General features: G+C 39.7%; 1 protein-coding gene across 10 annotated transcripts in view; it reads right to left on the reverse strand.

Annotated features, from left to right (window-relative positions):
- Window positions 1-13974, reverse strand: part of LOC100358984 (vascular endothelial growth factor receptor kdr-like) — a 299906-nt gene that overhangs the window by 26271 nt on the left and 259661 nt on the right. For 8 of the 10 annotated variants that reach the window (XM_051827734.3, XM_051827731.3, XM_070067438.2 and 5 more), the window contains one exon: window positions 6218-6299. The exons of the other annotated variants lie outside the window; for them this stretch is intronic. In XM_051827734.3, coding sequence (XP_051683694.3) covers window positions 6218-6299 — 82 coding nt within the window. The remainder of the gene's footprint in view (window positions 1-6217; window positions 6300-13974) is intronic. 10 annotated transcript variants of the gene reach the window in all.

The following is a 13974-nucleotide window of genomic DNA, read 5'->3' on the forward strand; positions in this document are numbered from 1 at the left end:
TGGCACAGTGTTTTAAGGCACTGCTTGGAATGCCCACATTCCATACCTGAATGCTGGTTCAACTCTCAGTTATACCACTTCTAATCCAGCTCCCTGTTCAAGTGCTTGAGTCACTGTCACCTGTATCTGAAACCCAGTAGCAGTTGTTTGCTCCTGATTTTGACCTGGCTTGGGGGATAGAAGATCTCAATATTCTCTCTCTCTCTCTCTCTCTCTCTCTCTCTCTGTCTAAATTCATAAGGTATAACTAGAGGTTATTGATTTGTAATTTCCTCTTGCAATATAATTGTTTACAGCTCAAAAGCCCCCCCATAAATTTTGGTATGATATGTTTAATTTACATTCATTTTGATGTATTTTATAATTCCATTTTTAACTTTTCTTTGACTCTGATTTAGCAGAGATTTAGCAGGGATTGTATTGGGATCCCTTGGCATGATTCTAACTCCACCATTTGGGGCAAGTCCGATTGAGCATGTTAATTTATACATCCTTTTGAATTTTCCAAATTTCTGCTATTGATTACTTATTTCATGCCACTGTAATTAAAGTGCATATTTTGTGTGATTTCAAGTATTTTTAAGTTCACTAAGGCTTCTTTCATGGCTGTATAGATGGTTAATTTTAGAGAATATCCCATGTCTATCTCAGAAGAATGTGTGTTTTGGTGTTGTTGGGTAAGCAGTTCTATAGATATCAGCACAGCTTACTTGGTTTATAGGGTAACCTGATTATTCTTTTTTTATTTTTTTAATTTATTTTTTATTTAGTAAATATAAATTTTCAAAGTACAGTTAATGGATTACAGTGGCTTCCCCCCCCCAATTTCCCTCCCACTCACACCCCTCCCATCTCCCGCTCCCTCTCCCATTCCATTCAAATCAAGATTCATTTTCAATTCTCTTTATATACAGGAGATCAATTCAGTATATATTAAGTAACGATTTCATCAGTTTGCACCCACACAGAAACACAGAATGTAAAATACTGTTTCAGTACTAGTTAGAGCATTACTTCACATTGGACTACACATTAAGGGCAGATCCCACATGAGAAGTAAGTACACAGTGACTCCTGTTGTTGACTTAACAATTTCACACTCTTGTTTATGGCGTCAGTAATCTCCCTAGGCTCTAGCCATGAGTTGCCAAGGCTATGGAAGCCTTTTCAGTTTTACGACTTCGATCTTATTCCGATAGGGTCACAGTCAAAGTGGAAGTTCACTCCTCCCTTCAGAGAAAGGTACCTCCTTCTTTGATGGCCCCGTTCTTTCCAATGGGATCTCACTTGCAGAGATCTTCCATTTAGGTCTCTCTCTTTTTTTTTTCCAGGGTGTCTTGGCTTTCCATGCCTAAAATATCTCATGGACTCTTCAGCCATATCCGAATGCCTTAAGGGCTGATTCTGAGGCCAGAGTGCTATTTAGGATATCTGTCATTCTGTGACTTTACTGTGTATCCCGCTTGCCATGATGGATTGTTCTCTCCCTTTTTGATTCTATCAGCTAGTATTAGCAGACACTTGACTTGTTTGTGTGATCCCTTTGACTCTTAGACCTATCAGTGTGATCAATTGTGAACTGACATTGATCATTAGACTAGTGAGATGGCATTGATACATACCACCTTGATGGGATTGTATTGGGATCCCTTGGCATGATTCTAACTCCACCATTTGGGGCAAGTCCGATTGAGCATGTCCCAAATGATACATCTCCTCCCTCTCTTATTCCCACTCTTATATTTAACAGGGATCACTTTTCAGTTAAAATTTAAACACCTAAAAATAATTGTGTGTTAATCACAGAGTTCAACCAATAGTACTAGAACAAAACAAAGAGAAAATAATAAAATGGATAAAGTATTATATTGTACATCAACCATCAGGACAAGAGCTGATCAAGTCACTGTTTCTCATAGTGTCCATTTCACTTCAACAGGTTTCCCCTTTGCTGCTCAGTTAGATGTCGCTGATCAGGGAGAACATATGATATTTGTCCCTTTGGGACTGGCTTAATTCACTCAGCATGATGTTTTCCAGATTCCTCCATCTTGTTGCAAATGACCGGATTTCATTGTTTTTGACTACTGTATAGTATTCCATAGAGTACATGTCCCATAATTTCTTTATCCAGCCTACTGGTGATGGGCATTTGGGTTGGTTCCAGGTCTTAGCTATTGTGAATTGAGCTGCAATAAACATTAGGGTGCAGACCGCTTGTTTGTTTGCCAATTTCATTTCCTTTGGGTAAATTCCAAGGAGTGGGATGGCTGGGGTGAATGGTAGGGTTATATTCAGGTTTCTGAGGCATCTCCAGACTGACTTCCATAGTGGCTTGACCAGTTTGCATTCCCACCAACAGTAGGTTAGTGTCCCTTTTTCCCCACATCCTCTACAGCATCTATTGTTGGTAGATTTCTGAATGTGAGCCATTCTAATGGGGGTGAGGTGAAACCTCACTGTGGTTTTGATTTGCAATTCACTGACTGCTAGTGATCTTGAACATTTTTCATGTGTCTGTTGGCCATTTGGATTTCCTCTTTTGAAAAATGTCTATTGAGGTCCTTGGCCCATCTCTTAAGTGGGTTGTTTGTTTTGATGTTGTGGAGTTTCTTGATTTCTTTGTAGATTCTCGTTATCAACCCTTTATCTGTTGCATAGTTTCCAAATATTTTTTCCCATTCTGTTGGTTGCTTCTTCCCTTTCCTGACTGTTTCTTTTGCAGTACAGAAACTTCTGAATTTGATGCAATCCCAAATGTTAATTTTTCTTTGGCTGCCTGTGCTTCTGGGGTATTTTCCAAGAAGTCTTTGCCAGTACCTATATCTTGCAGAGTTTCTCCAATGCTCTCTAATAATTTGATGGTGTCGGGTCATAGATTTAAGTCTTTAATCCATGTTGAGTGAATTTTTGTGTAAGGTGTAAGGTAGGGGTCTTGCTTCATGGTTCTGCACGTGGAAATCCAGTTTTCCCAGCACCATTTATTGAATGGACTGTCCTTACTCCAGGGATTGGTTTTGGATCCTTGATCAAATATAAGTTGGCTGTAGATGTTTGAATTAATTTCTGGTGTTTCAATTCTGTTCCACTGGTCTACCCATCTGTTTCTATACCAGTACCATGCTGTTTTGATAACAACTGCTCTGTAGTACGTCCTGAAATCTGGAATTGTGATGCCTCCGGCTTTGTTTTTGTTGTACTAGATTGCTTTAGCTATTCGAGGTCTCCTGTGTCTCCATATGAATTTCAGCATCATTTTTTCAGGTCTGAGAAGAATGTCTTTGGTATTTTGATTGGTATTGCATTGAATCTATAAATTGCTTTTGGGAGAATGGACATTTTGATGATATTGATTCTTCCAATCCATGAGCATGGAAGATTTTTCCATTTTTTGGTATCCTGTTCTATTTCTTTCTTTAAGGTTTTGTAATTTTCATCATAGAGATCTTTAACGTCCTTGGTTAAGTTGATTCCAAGGTATTTGATTGTTTTTGTAGCTATCGTGAATGGGATTGATCTTAGCAGTTCTCCCTCAGCCTTGTCATTGCCTGTGTATACAAAGGAGTTGATTTTTGTGCATTGATTTTATATCCTGGTACCTTGCCAAAATCTTCTATGAGTTCCAATAGTCTCTTAGTTGAATTCTTTGGATCAGTTAAATAAAGAATCATATCATTTGGAAAGAGGGATAGTTTGAGTTCTTCCTTCCCAATTTGGATCCCTTTAATTTCTTTTTCTTGCCTAATAACTCTAGCTAAAACTTCCAGAACTATGTTGAATAGCAGTGGTGAGAGTGGCATCCCTGTCTGGTACCAGATCTCAGTGGAAATGCTTCCAATTTTTCCCCATTCAATAGGATGTTGGCCGTGGGTTTTTCCTAGATTGCTTTGATTATATTGAGGAATGTTCCTTCCATACCCGGTTTGCTTAGAGTTTTCATCATGAAAGGGTGTTGAATTTTATCAAATGCTTTCTCTGCATCTATTGAGATAATCATATGGTTTTTCTTCTGCAGTCTGTTAATGTGGTGTATCACACTGATTGATTTGCGAATGTTGACCATCCCTGCATGCCAGGGATAAATCCCACTTGGTCTGGGTGGATGATCTTTCTGATGTGTTGTTGCATTCTATTGGCGAAATTTTATTGAGGATATTTGCGTCTCTGTTCATCAAGGATATTGATCTTAATTCTCTTTCAGTGCTGTATCCTTCTCTGGCTTAGGAATTAAGGTGATGCTGGCTTCATAGAAAGAATTTGGGAGGATTCCCTCTCTTTCGATTGTTCTGAATAGTTTGAGAAGAATTGGAGTTAGTTCTTCTTTAAATGTCTGGTAGAATTGAGCAGTGAATCCATCTGGTCCTGGGCTTTTCTTTGTTGGGAGGGCCCTTATTACTGTTTCAATTTCTGTCTCAGTTATGGGTCTATTTAGGTTTTCTATGTCTTCCTGGTTCAATTTAGCTAGATTGCATGTGTCCAGGAATCTCTCCATTTGTCATAGGTTTCCCTGTTTGCTGGCAAACCAGTCCTTGTAGTAATTTCTGATGATTCTTTTCATTTCTGTGGTTTCTGTTGTTATGTTTCCTTTTTCATCTCTGATTTTATTGATTTGGTTCTTTTCTCTTCTTTTTTTATTTAGTTGTGCCAATGGGGTGTGAATTTTGTTTATTTTTTTCAAAAAACCAGCTCCTCGTTTGGCTGATGTTTTGTAATTTTTTTTTGAATTCAATCCTGTTGATTTCTTCTCTGATTTTAATTATTATAGATTAATTATTATAGATTAATTATTATAGATTTCGGTCTGGTTTGCTGCAGATTTTCTACATCCTTGAGATGCACTGAAAGCTCATCTATTTGGTGCCTTTCCAATTTCTTGATGTAGGTTCCTATTGATATAAACTTTCCTCTTAACACTCCTTTTGCTGCGTCCCATAAGTTTTGGCGTGTTGTGATGTTATCCTCATTTACTTCCAGAAAATTTTTGATTTCTCTTTTGATTTCTTCTATGACCCATTGTTCATTCAGGAGCATGTTGTTCAATCTCCATGTGTTTGCGTAGGTTCTAGGGATTCCTGAATTGCTAATTTCCACCTTCATTCCTTTATGGTCTGAGAAGCCGCATGGTATTATTCTAATTCTTTTGAATTCCTGAGACTTGCTTTATGGCCTAGTATGTGGTCAATCCTAGAGAAGGTTCCATGTACTGCTGAGAAGAATGTAAATGCTTTATGTGTAGGATGAAACGTTCTGTAGATATCTGTTACAGTTACCTGATTATTCTACTTCCTTATTGTTCTTCTATCTAGTTGTCCTATGATTGACTGGCTTTTATTCCCCATGTTTAGGACACAGTTCGTTAAATAGATACCCCTGAGGTAGGAGATATTATTTATTTTTAGGGATAATCAGGACTGAATGAGGACTACGTGGTAGAATTATATTTCTCTTTTTTGTTGGTCTGCAAGGACACCTTGCAATGATTTCTTATATCTAACCCTGCAGTGACTTTGTTGACTTCACTGACTACTGTTCAGGAAATATTATTTGGATATTATATGGAAAAACTAGTTTTGTGGTGAACTCCAAGCCCAAGTACGAGGATTGTGGATAATTCCACTCATTTTGGAAGACTTTTAAGAATAAGCATCTTAGGCTCCTTTGAGCAAGACCTTGTGCTCTCCATAAAACCAGTGATTGGATTTGAAAGTGGGATTGGTTAGGCTAAGTCAGCAGTCTGTTTGTTGGTCTTTCAGTACTAATATTAACAGCTGACATTTATAGTTTGCAAAGTACTATTTCAAGTGCTGTATGTTAATTATTACAGTGGGAAAAAATATCTTGTCAGCTTATTTGGAAATTTGAAACCCTAACATTTTAGGGGTTACCAATTTTCTAATGGATATAAGCTTTTGATAAGGCCACAAAAGCCCTGGTTTTGAGCTTCAACTCCTCCAGTGTTGGCTCTGTGATCTTTGGTAAATCACATCACAGAGCATGGCCTCAGTTTTCCTGTCTGGGTGACTTTATTTCATACTTTCCTAGGGCCTTTACATCATTCTAATTCTCCATCTCCCACCTTTTCTTATTAGTTGGTCTCTTGTTCTTGGCAAATCTCTGGGTTCTGTCTCTTATATCACTCCAATAGGGAATGCAGTAACCACAGAAACTGTTTCTTATCTTGTAACTCGGACCCATGGTGAGATCAGACAATACTTACCACAATACCAGGTTCATCTTGCTCCTTTGTCACCTCCATTTCATCAAGCAATCTAATCAGTGGATCCTTCCGGGATTCAGTGCTGTTATGGAGAAAAATAAACTTTTTTTTGAATTTCACTTTCAACATAATTTTAGGAACTGATTTTATTTATTAATATTTCTGAAGTTGACAGACCATAATTGCATAGAACTTTGGATGCTGGCAAGATAGTGAATTAGAGGTATCTAATGCCAGTATCTACCACAGAAGAAACAAAACAGGAAATAAACAACTACAAGTTTCACCATACAAAAGGAGAGCATAAGAGTACAGCAAAGGAGTGACAGATATTCTGTGGAGCAAAGAAACTCATAATGACCATATAGAGAAGGGAAGAAGACAACTTTCCCCTACCACCCCATTTCTCTAGTCAGATTCAGCTCAGAACCATGGTGGTTTTCTCCCCACAGAAGAAAAGTAAGCAAGAAGCCCCCAATAATCCTTATCATCTCTACAAATACTTATAGTCTTCACTACTGGATAATCCTAGTGTTTTGGGCCTAGATGCCAGATTAGGATTTCACACAGCTACAGTGCTGCAAGAATGAGTCTACATTGTACAGGGACAAAGACTGAAACCCATGGTGAAAGCTATTACCATAAAATTCCATCTTAAAACCAGAGTCGCTGCTTGAGTTAGCCCTGAATGACCTGGAGCCTGTGCATGTCTTCATCCTTGAGGTTCTACTATCAGGGAACAATGCTCACACATATGGTAGTACACCATTCCCTATATAAGCTGCTGCAGCTCCCTATCCTATGGGAACAAGCTGCCTAGAAGTCATTCTATTTTTCTCATCCCATTTGTGGATGGTACTTGCCCTTGATTACAATGAAATACCTCCCAACAAAGAAAGACCCAGAACCAGATGATTTCTTGGCTGAATTTCTACCAAAAGATTAAAATAGCTATTGGTATTAATACTTCTTAACTTCCTACACAACATAGAGGTAGAAAGAATGTTTCCAAACACATTTTAGGAGGTCAGCATCACACGTATATATAAGACAGACATCATGAGAAAATAAATATGCAGGCTAATATTTCTTATGAACATGTATGGTAAATTTTTCAATAAATTATTAGGAAATTGGGGCTGGTGCTGTGGCGTAGAGGGTAAAGCTGATGCTGGCAGTGCTGGCCATCGCATATGGATGTGGATGGCTCCACTTCCAATCCAACTCTCTGCTATGGACTGGGAAAGCAGTAAAAGATAGCCCAACACCTTGGGCCTCTGCACCCACATGGGAGAACCGGAAGAAGCTCCTGGCTCCTGCCTGGCTTCGTGTTGGTGCATCTCCTGCCATCGTGGCCATCTGGGGAGTGAACCAGTAGATGGAAGACTTCTCTCCCTCTCTCTCTCTCTCTCTCCTCTCTCTGTGTAACTCGGAATTTCAAATAAAATAAATAAATCTTAAAAAATGAAAATAAATTATTAGGAAACTGACTTCAACAACACATTAAAAAGATGGTAAATCATTACTAAGTGGGATTTGCCTGTGGCATATAAAGCTGGTTTTGCACCTGCAAATCAAACAATGTAATACATCACAGTATCACAATGAATGACAAGAATGGCAATGAACATCTCAATTGATGCATAAAATGGATTTGATAAAATTCAATATCTTTTCTTTATAAAAACTCTTAACAGTTATGTTATGTAAGGAGAGTTCCTCAACAGAATAAAGACTGCTTTTGAAAAACTCACAGTTCACATTATAATTAATGAGCAACAACTAAAAAGTTTTTGCAGTAAGATAAGGTACGAGGCAGCAACATCTACTCTCACTAATTCTGTTCAGTATAGTACTGGAAGTACTATAAAGAACAATAAAACAATGTATACTAAGCTGATCTTCTGTATATTAAGATAATCGAAAATGAATCTTGATGTGAATGGAAGGGGAGAGGGAGTGGGAAAGGGGAGGGTTGTGGGTGGGAGGGACGGTATGGGGGGGGAAGCCATAGTAATCCATTATTCGTACTTTGGAAACGTATATTCATTAAATAAAAGTAAAAAAAAAAAAAAAAAAAAAAAAGAACAATAAAACAAATAGAAGAAATAAGATTTCCAAATCAAGAAGCAAGAAGTAAAATTATCTTGTTTTGCAGATAACATGATCCTTTGTGCAGAAAACTCAAGATTCCACAAGACAAAGTTAAAATGAATAAATTAGTAAAGTTTCAGTATACAAAATCAACATAGAAAAATAATACTTCTATACACAAATAATCATACTGTTGAAAAACACATCAAGAGAACAATCCCATTTATGTAGTATTAAAAATTAAAATATATAGTAATAAAATTGAGGTGAATGATCTGTCTGTTGAAATTGTAAGACCCTGATGAAAGAAAATGAAAAGAAACAAGTAAGTGAAAACATACCCCATGTTGATTGGGATTTTTGATATTGTGAAAATATCCATTATACCCAAAGCAATACACAGATGTAATACACTCCCTACTCAAACTTCAGCAGCCACTCTTCATTGAAACAGAAAAAAAAAAAAAACTAATCCTGAAATTTGTATTGAAATACAAAAAAAAATAGCCAAAACAACATGAAGGTATGATATTTCATTATTTAAAATTATTTTATGGTAAAGCTATAGTAATCAAAACAATACAGTACTGTAATAAAACAGAAACAAAGACCACTGGAACAAAATACACAGTTTAGGAATAAATCCAACCACATACAGTTAATAAATTTTCAACAAAGACAACAAGAAGACACAATGTTGAAATGATCATCTCTTCAACCAACCTGGATTTCCACATGCAAAGGAATGAAACTAGATACTTAGTTTACATCATACACAAGCATAAACTGAAAATTAATAGAAGACCTAAATATAAAACTTGATGCCAGGCTGGTGCCGCAGCTCACTAGGCTAATCCTCCGCCTTGCGGCGCTGGCACACCGGGTTCTAGTCCCGGTCGGGGCGCCGGATTCTGTCCCGGTTGCCCCTCTTCCAGGCCAGCTCTCTGCTGTGGCCAGGGAGTGCAGTGGAGGATGGCCCAAGTCCTTGGGCCCTGCACCCCATGGGAGACCAGGATAAGTACTTGGCTCCTGCCATCAGATCAGCGCGGTGCGCCGGCCGCAGCGCGCTGGCCGCGGCGGCCATTGGAGGGTGAACCAACGGCAAAGGAAGACCTTTCTCTCTCTGTCTCTCTCTCTCACTGTCCACTCTGCCTGTCAAAAAAAAAAAAACACCTTGATGCCAGATAACTCCTAGATGAGAATATATGAGAAAAGCTCTTTGACATTGGTCTTAGCAGTTATTTTTCAGGTATCACACTAAGAGATCTGGCAACAAAAGCAAAAATAGATAGAACTAAATAAAATCTAAGAAACTTCTGTAAAAGTCATGTTCAAAGAAATAAAAAAAAATTATGAATGGGGAAATATATATGAAAACTTCATATCTGAGAAGGCATTAATATTCAAAAGTGATAAGGAATTCTTATGCATAAATATCAGAAAAACAAATAACCTGGTGAAAAAGTGGGCAAAAGGCATAAGCATACACTTTGTAAAGATATATAGCTGGCCAACAGATATATGAGTGAGCACATGACATCACTAATCATCAGGGAGATGTAAATTAAAACCACAATGAGAGTTCACTTTACACCAGTTAAGTGGGCTATTATCACATTGATAAGAGATAACAGTGGTTGGGGTAGGGATGCAGTAAAGAGGAACACTAGTAACTATTAGAAGTAATGTAAATTAGTACACCCATTATAGGAAATGATGTAGATGTTCCTAAAGAATTTAAAAATAACACTATCATATGAACCAGCAATGCCTTATCTGGATATATTCCCAAAGGAAATGAAATCACAAACTTATAAAGAAATCTGCTCTTCCATATTCATTGTAGCACTATTCACAAAAGCCAAGAAGATATGGAAATAATACACACACACACACACACACACACAATTCATATTCATGAGGGGGTTTTAAAAGTTCATGAGAAATTGAATAAAAAGATAATGAGGGGATCAAAGTTGTGGCACAGTGGGTTAAGCAGCTGTCTGCAATGCTGGCATCCTTAGGGGTCATTGTCCTGGCTGTTCCACTTCCCATCCTGTGCCCTGCTAATGTGTGTAGCAAAGCAGCAGAAGATGATAGAAGTCCTTGGGCCCCTGCACCATGTGGAAGACCGAAGTTCCATGTTTCTGGCTTCGTCTTGGCCCAGTCCCACCTGTTGTGGCCATTTAGAGAGTGAACCAGCAGATGATAGATCGATCTCTCTCTGTGTCTCTCCCTGTCTCTGTAATTCTGCCTTTTAAATAAATAAATATTTATTTTTTGGAATTACAGACTGCAGCTGCTCTAGCTCCACATTGCTTTGGAAAAGTTAAGTGGGAAAACAGCAACATCGACCCCCTCCCACAACATGATCATTGCAGACTCGCAGCCCCAACTACAGCAGAATTCCACAGGCCTCACATCTATTAAATCTGATTTCAGAAGTTGATTCAGATTAGAGTGACTGCTTTGCTCCAAAAAGGAACCCATATTAAACTCCTCCACAATCTCCAGAACTCAAGCTGTTCCAGAACAACCATTGCTAGATTCTGTTCTTTCTTAGGAGCCAACAGGAAGCCTCAGATTCTACCAGAAGCCCTTGATACCAGTGCACTCACAGGGCAGAGAACAGGCCCCTTAGCATCCTGAAGATGAGGTATTGAGATGCACCAGAGCAGAGGTCAACTGAGCCCTGTGGGATCTTGAGAAGTTTCCTTCCATGTCTCTTGGTTCAGAGACCTAGGCTTCCAATATACACATTATGGCGTCAGCCTTGCTCAACCCACAGGACCTGGTGAAGTTCCCCTGTCTTTGTCTTATGACTTAAGGCTTTCACTAAGCAGTGCAAAAGTGGTGTAATGACACTTGCTCATCCCATGTGACCTGGAAAAGTGCCCCTTCTATATTTCATGGTTTAAGACTCTTGGCAGCCAGTGCACAAGTCCCAAGATCACCCTTACCCTGTGGGACTTAAAGATTTTGTCTCTGTACTATAGATCAGGGCTCAAGGTTGACAGTCCATAAGGCCAGCATCAACTGCACATGTCACAGGGCTTGGAGATCACCCCCCATATTCCTCCTGCAACTCTAAAACTGCAGTTGGTGGTACCAGTAAACCCAGTGCCACACACTTGCCTATTGAGAATTAGGGACATTCCAATCCCACAGCTCCAGGATTGTGAGCTTCAGTGACACTCATGCTCACACTGATGTAAAGGAATCTGTATCCCTCAGCTCTAAAACAACAGTTATTGGTGTCACAAGCTCCAGAACCACTGATTCTCAGTCACTGGGAAATGAGTATGATCTCATCTGTCTTGAATCTTTGGAACTCTGGCTGTTAGGTATAATCACTGGAGTCACCAAGCTGGTTGCCAGGGCCCAATTCCTAGTATAAACTATGCTTGTCTTGTACCTGGGAATAGTCCCACTTGTATCCTATGGCTGTAATATCATGTAGGTTGCTGCCATAAATCACATAATCACCTGTAGTTATACCATAGGACATAAATAAGCTCTAATCCATGGTTCCTGGCTCCAACACTGCAACTTTCTGTGCTATAAGCCACAGTATCCCCATTTATGCACTGCAGGACCTGGGGGTGGTCCAATCTACATCCCATAGCTCCAGGGCCATTACATACTAGAGTACTACAAGTCCTGGAATCACCAACACTTGCCAAGTAGTATCTGGGGACAGTCCTTTCTTATCCCACAGTACCAGGACTATGGTTACTGCCATCTCAAGCCCTAGTATAATTGATACTTAATTCCACAGAGCCTGAGAATATACACCTTTGGAAGCTCATGTCCAATGCAAAGTCACACCACTACTTGCATGAACTGCTGCAATCTAGACAAGTGTGCCACTTCTAGACACCACTGACGGTTGAAGAAATCATATGGAGCCTACATCGCTGCACTTACCTAGAACAAAAGCCAAAGCAACTATCTACCTAAAGTCTCACATTCCAAAAAAATGAAAAAATCTATTCCAACAAAAGTTATTCAAATAGAAGATGCGACAATTACATTAGATTGTGCACACCAACAAAGAGAAAAAAAAATGAAGAAGCAAGAAAGCAAGAAATCTCCAGAGAACACAACAGTTCTCCAGAAATATTTCTTGGTTAGAAGTAAATAAATGAAATGCATTAAAAAAGAAATGAAAAATACTGATCCTAAGGAAACTCTGAGAAATGCAAGAGAATGTGGATAAGTAATCCAAGGACATGAGGAAAATAATACATGAAGCAAATTTGATTTTCAACAGATAGAGCTGCAAAAATCAATCAGAAATATTGGAAATGAAAAATTCAACCAATGACTTTTTTTTGACAGGCAGAGTGGACAGTGAGAGAGAGAGACAGAGAGAAAGGTCTTCCTTTACCATTGGTTCACCCTCCAATGGCCGCCGCGGCCAGCGTACTGCACTGATCCAAAGCCAGGAGCCAGGTGCTTCTCCTGGTCTCCCATGCGGGTGCAGGGCCCAACCACTTGGGCCATCCTTCACTGTGCTCCCGGGCCACAGCAGAGAGCTTGCCTGGAAGAGGGGCAACCGGGACAGAATCTGGCATCCCGACCGGGATTAGAACCTGGTGTGCCGGCGCCACAGGCGGAGGATTAGCCTATTGAACCGCGGCACCGGCCATCAACCAATGAAATTTTAAAATGCAACTCAAAGTGCAAAGACAGAATTAAAGAAGCAGACAGGGGTGGGGAAAGTCTGGCCCAGGGAATGCATAAGGCCTCCAAAATCACTTGATCTGTCCTTGCCAAGGCAACTGCAGGTGAGATTCAAAAAAAAATTTTTTTTGAGAGGCAGGGTGGACAGTGAGAGAGAGAGACAGAGAGAGAAAGGTCTTCCTTTGCCATTGGTTCACCCTCCAATGGCCGCCGCGGCCGGCGCACCGCGCTGATCCAATGGCAGGAGTCAGATACTTATCCTGGTCTCCCATGGGGTGCAGGGCCCAAGCACTTGGGCCATCCTCCACTGCACTCCATGGCCACAGCAGAGAGCTGGCCTGGAAGAGGGGCAACCGGACAGAATCCGGCGCCCCAACCAGGACTAGAACCCGGTGTGCCAGTGCCGCAAGGCGGAGGATTAGCCTAGTGAGCTGCAGTGCCGGCCGAGATTCAAAATTAAATAAATCTATACCAGGCTAAATTTTAAGTTGATAATAGTGTCTGGGTAACAAATGATGTTATAAATACCCAAATGATCATGTCAAAAAACTGTTCCCCACCCCTGAAGTAGAAGAAAGAATCTATGAACTTGAGGGCACGTCATTTGAAATAACTAAAAAATAGAGAAAATAACTAAAAGAAAGATGAAAGCCTATGAGACATATGAGACCTTGTTAATCAAACAAATATTTGCACTATAAGAACACCTAAAAGGAGAAGAGAAGGAAAAACAGATTGGAACTCTATTCAATGAAGTGCTGAAAGCCTCCCAATTCTTAAAAAAATATATGGAGGGCTGGAGCTGTTGTGTAGCAGGTAAAGACACCACCTGCAATGCCAGCATCCAAAATGGGCGCAATTCAAGTCCCGGCTCCTACAATTCTGATCCAGCTCCCTCTTAATATGCTGAGGAAGCAGCAGGAAATAGTCCAAGTCTTTGTGTCCCTGCAGCCATGTGGGAGAACTCCATGAAACTC

This window comes from Oryctolagus cuniculus, chromosome X, assembly GCF_051225735.1.
Source record: "Oryctolagus cuniculus isolate XC-2025 breed Fujian yellow rabbit chromosome X, ASM5122573v1, whole genome shotgun sequence".
NCBI lineage: Eukaryota > Metazoa > Chordata > Mammalia > Lagomorpha > Leporidae > Oryctolagus > Oryctolagus cuniculus.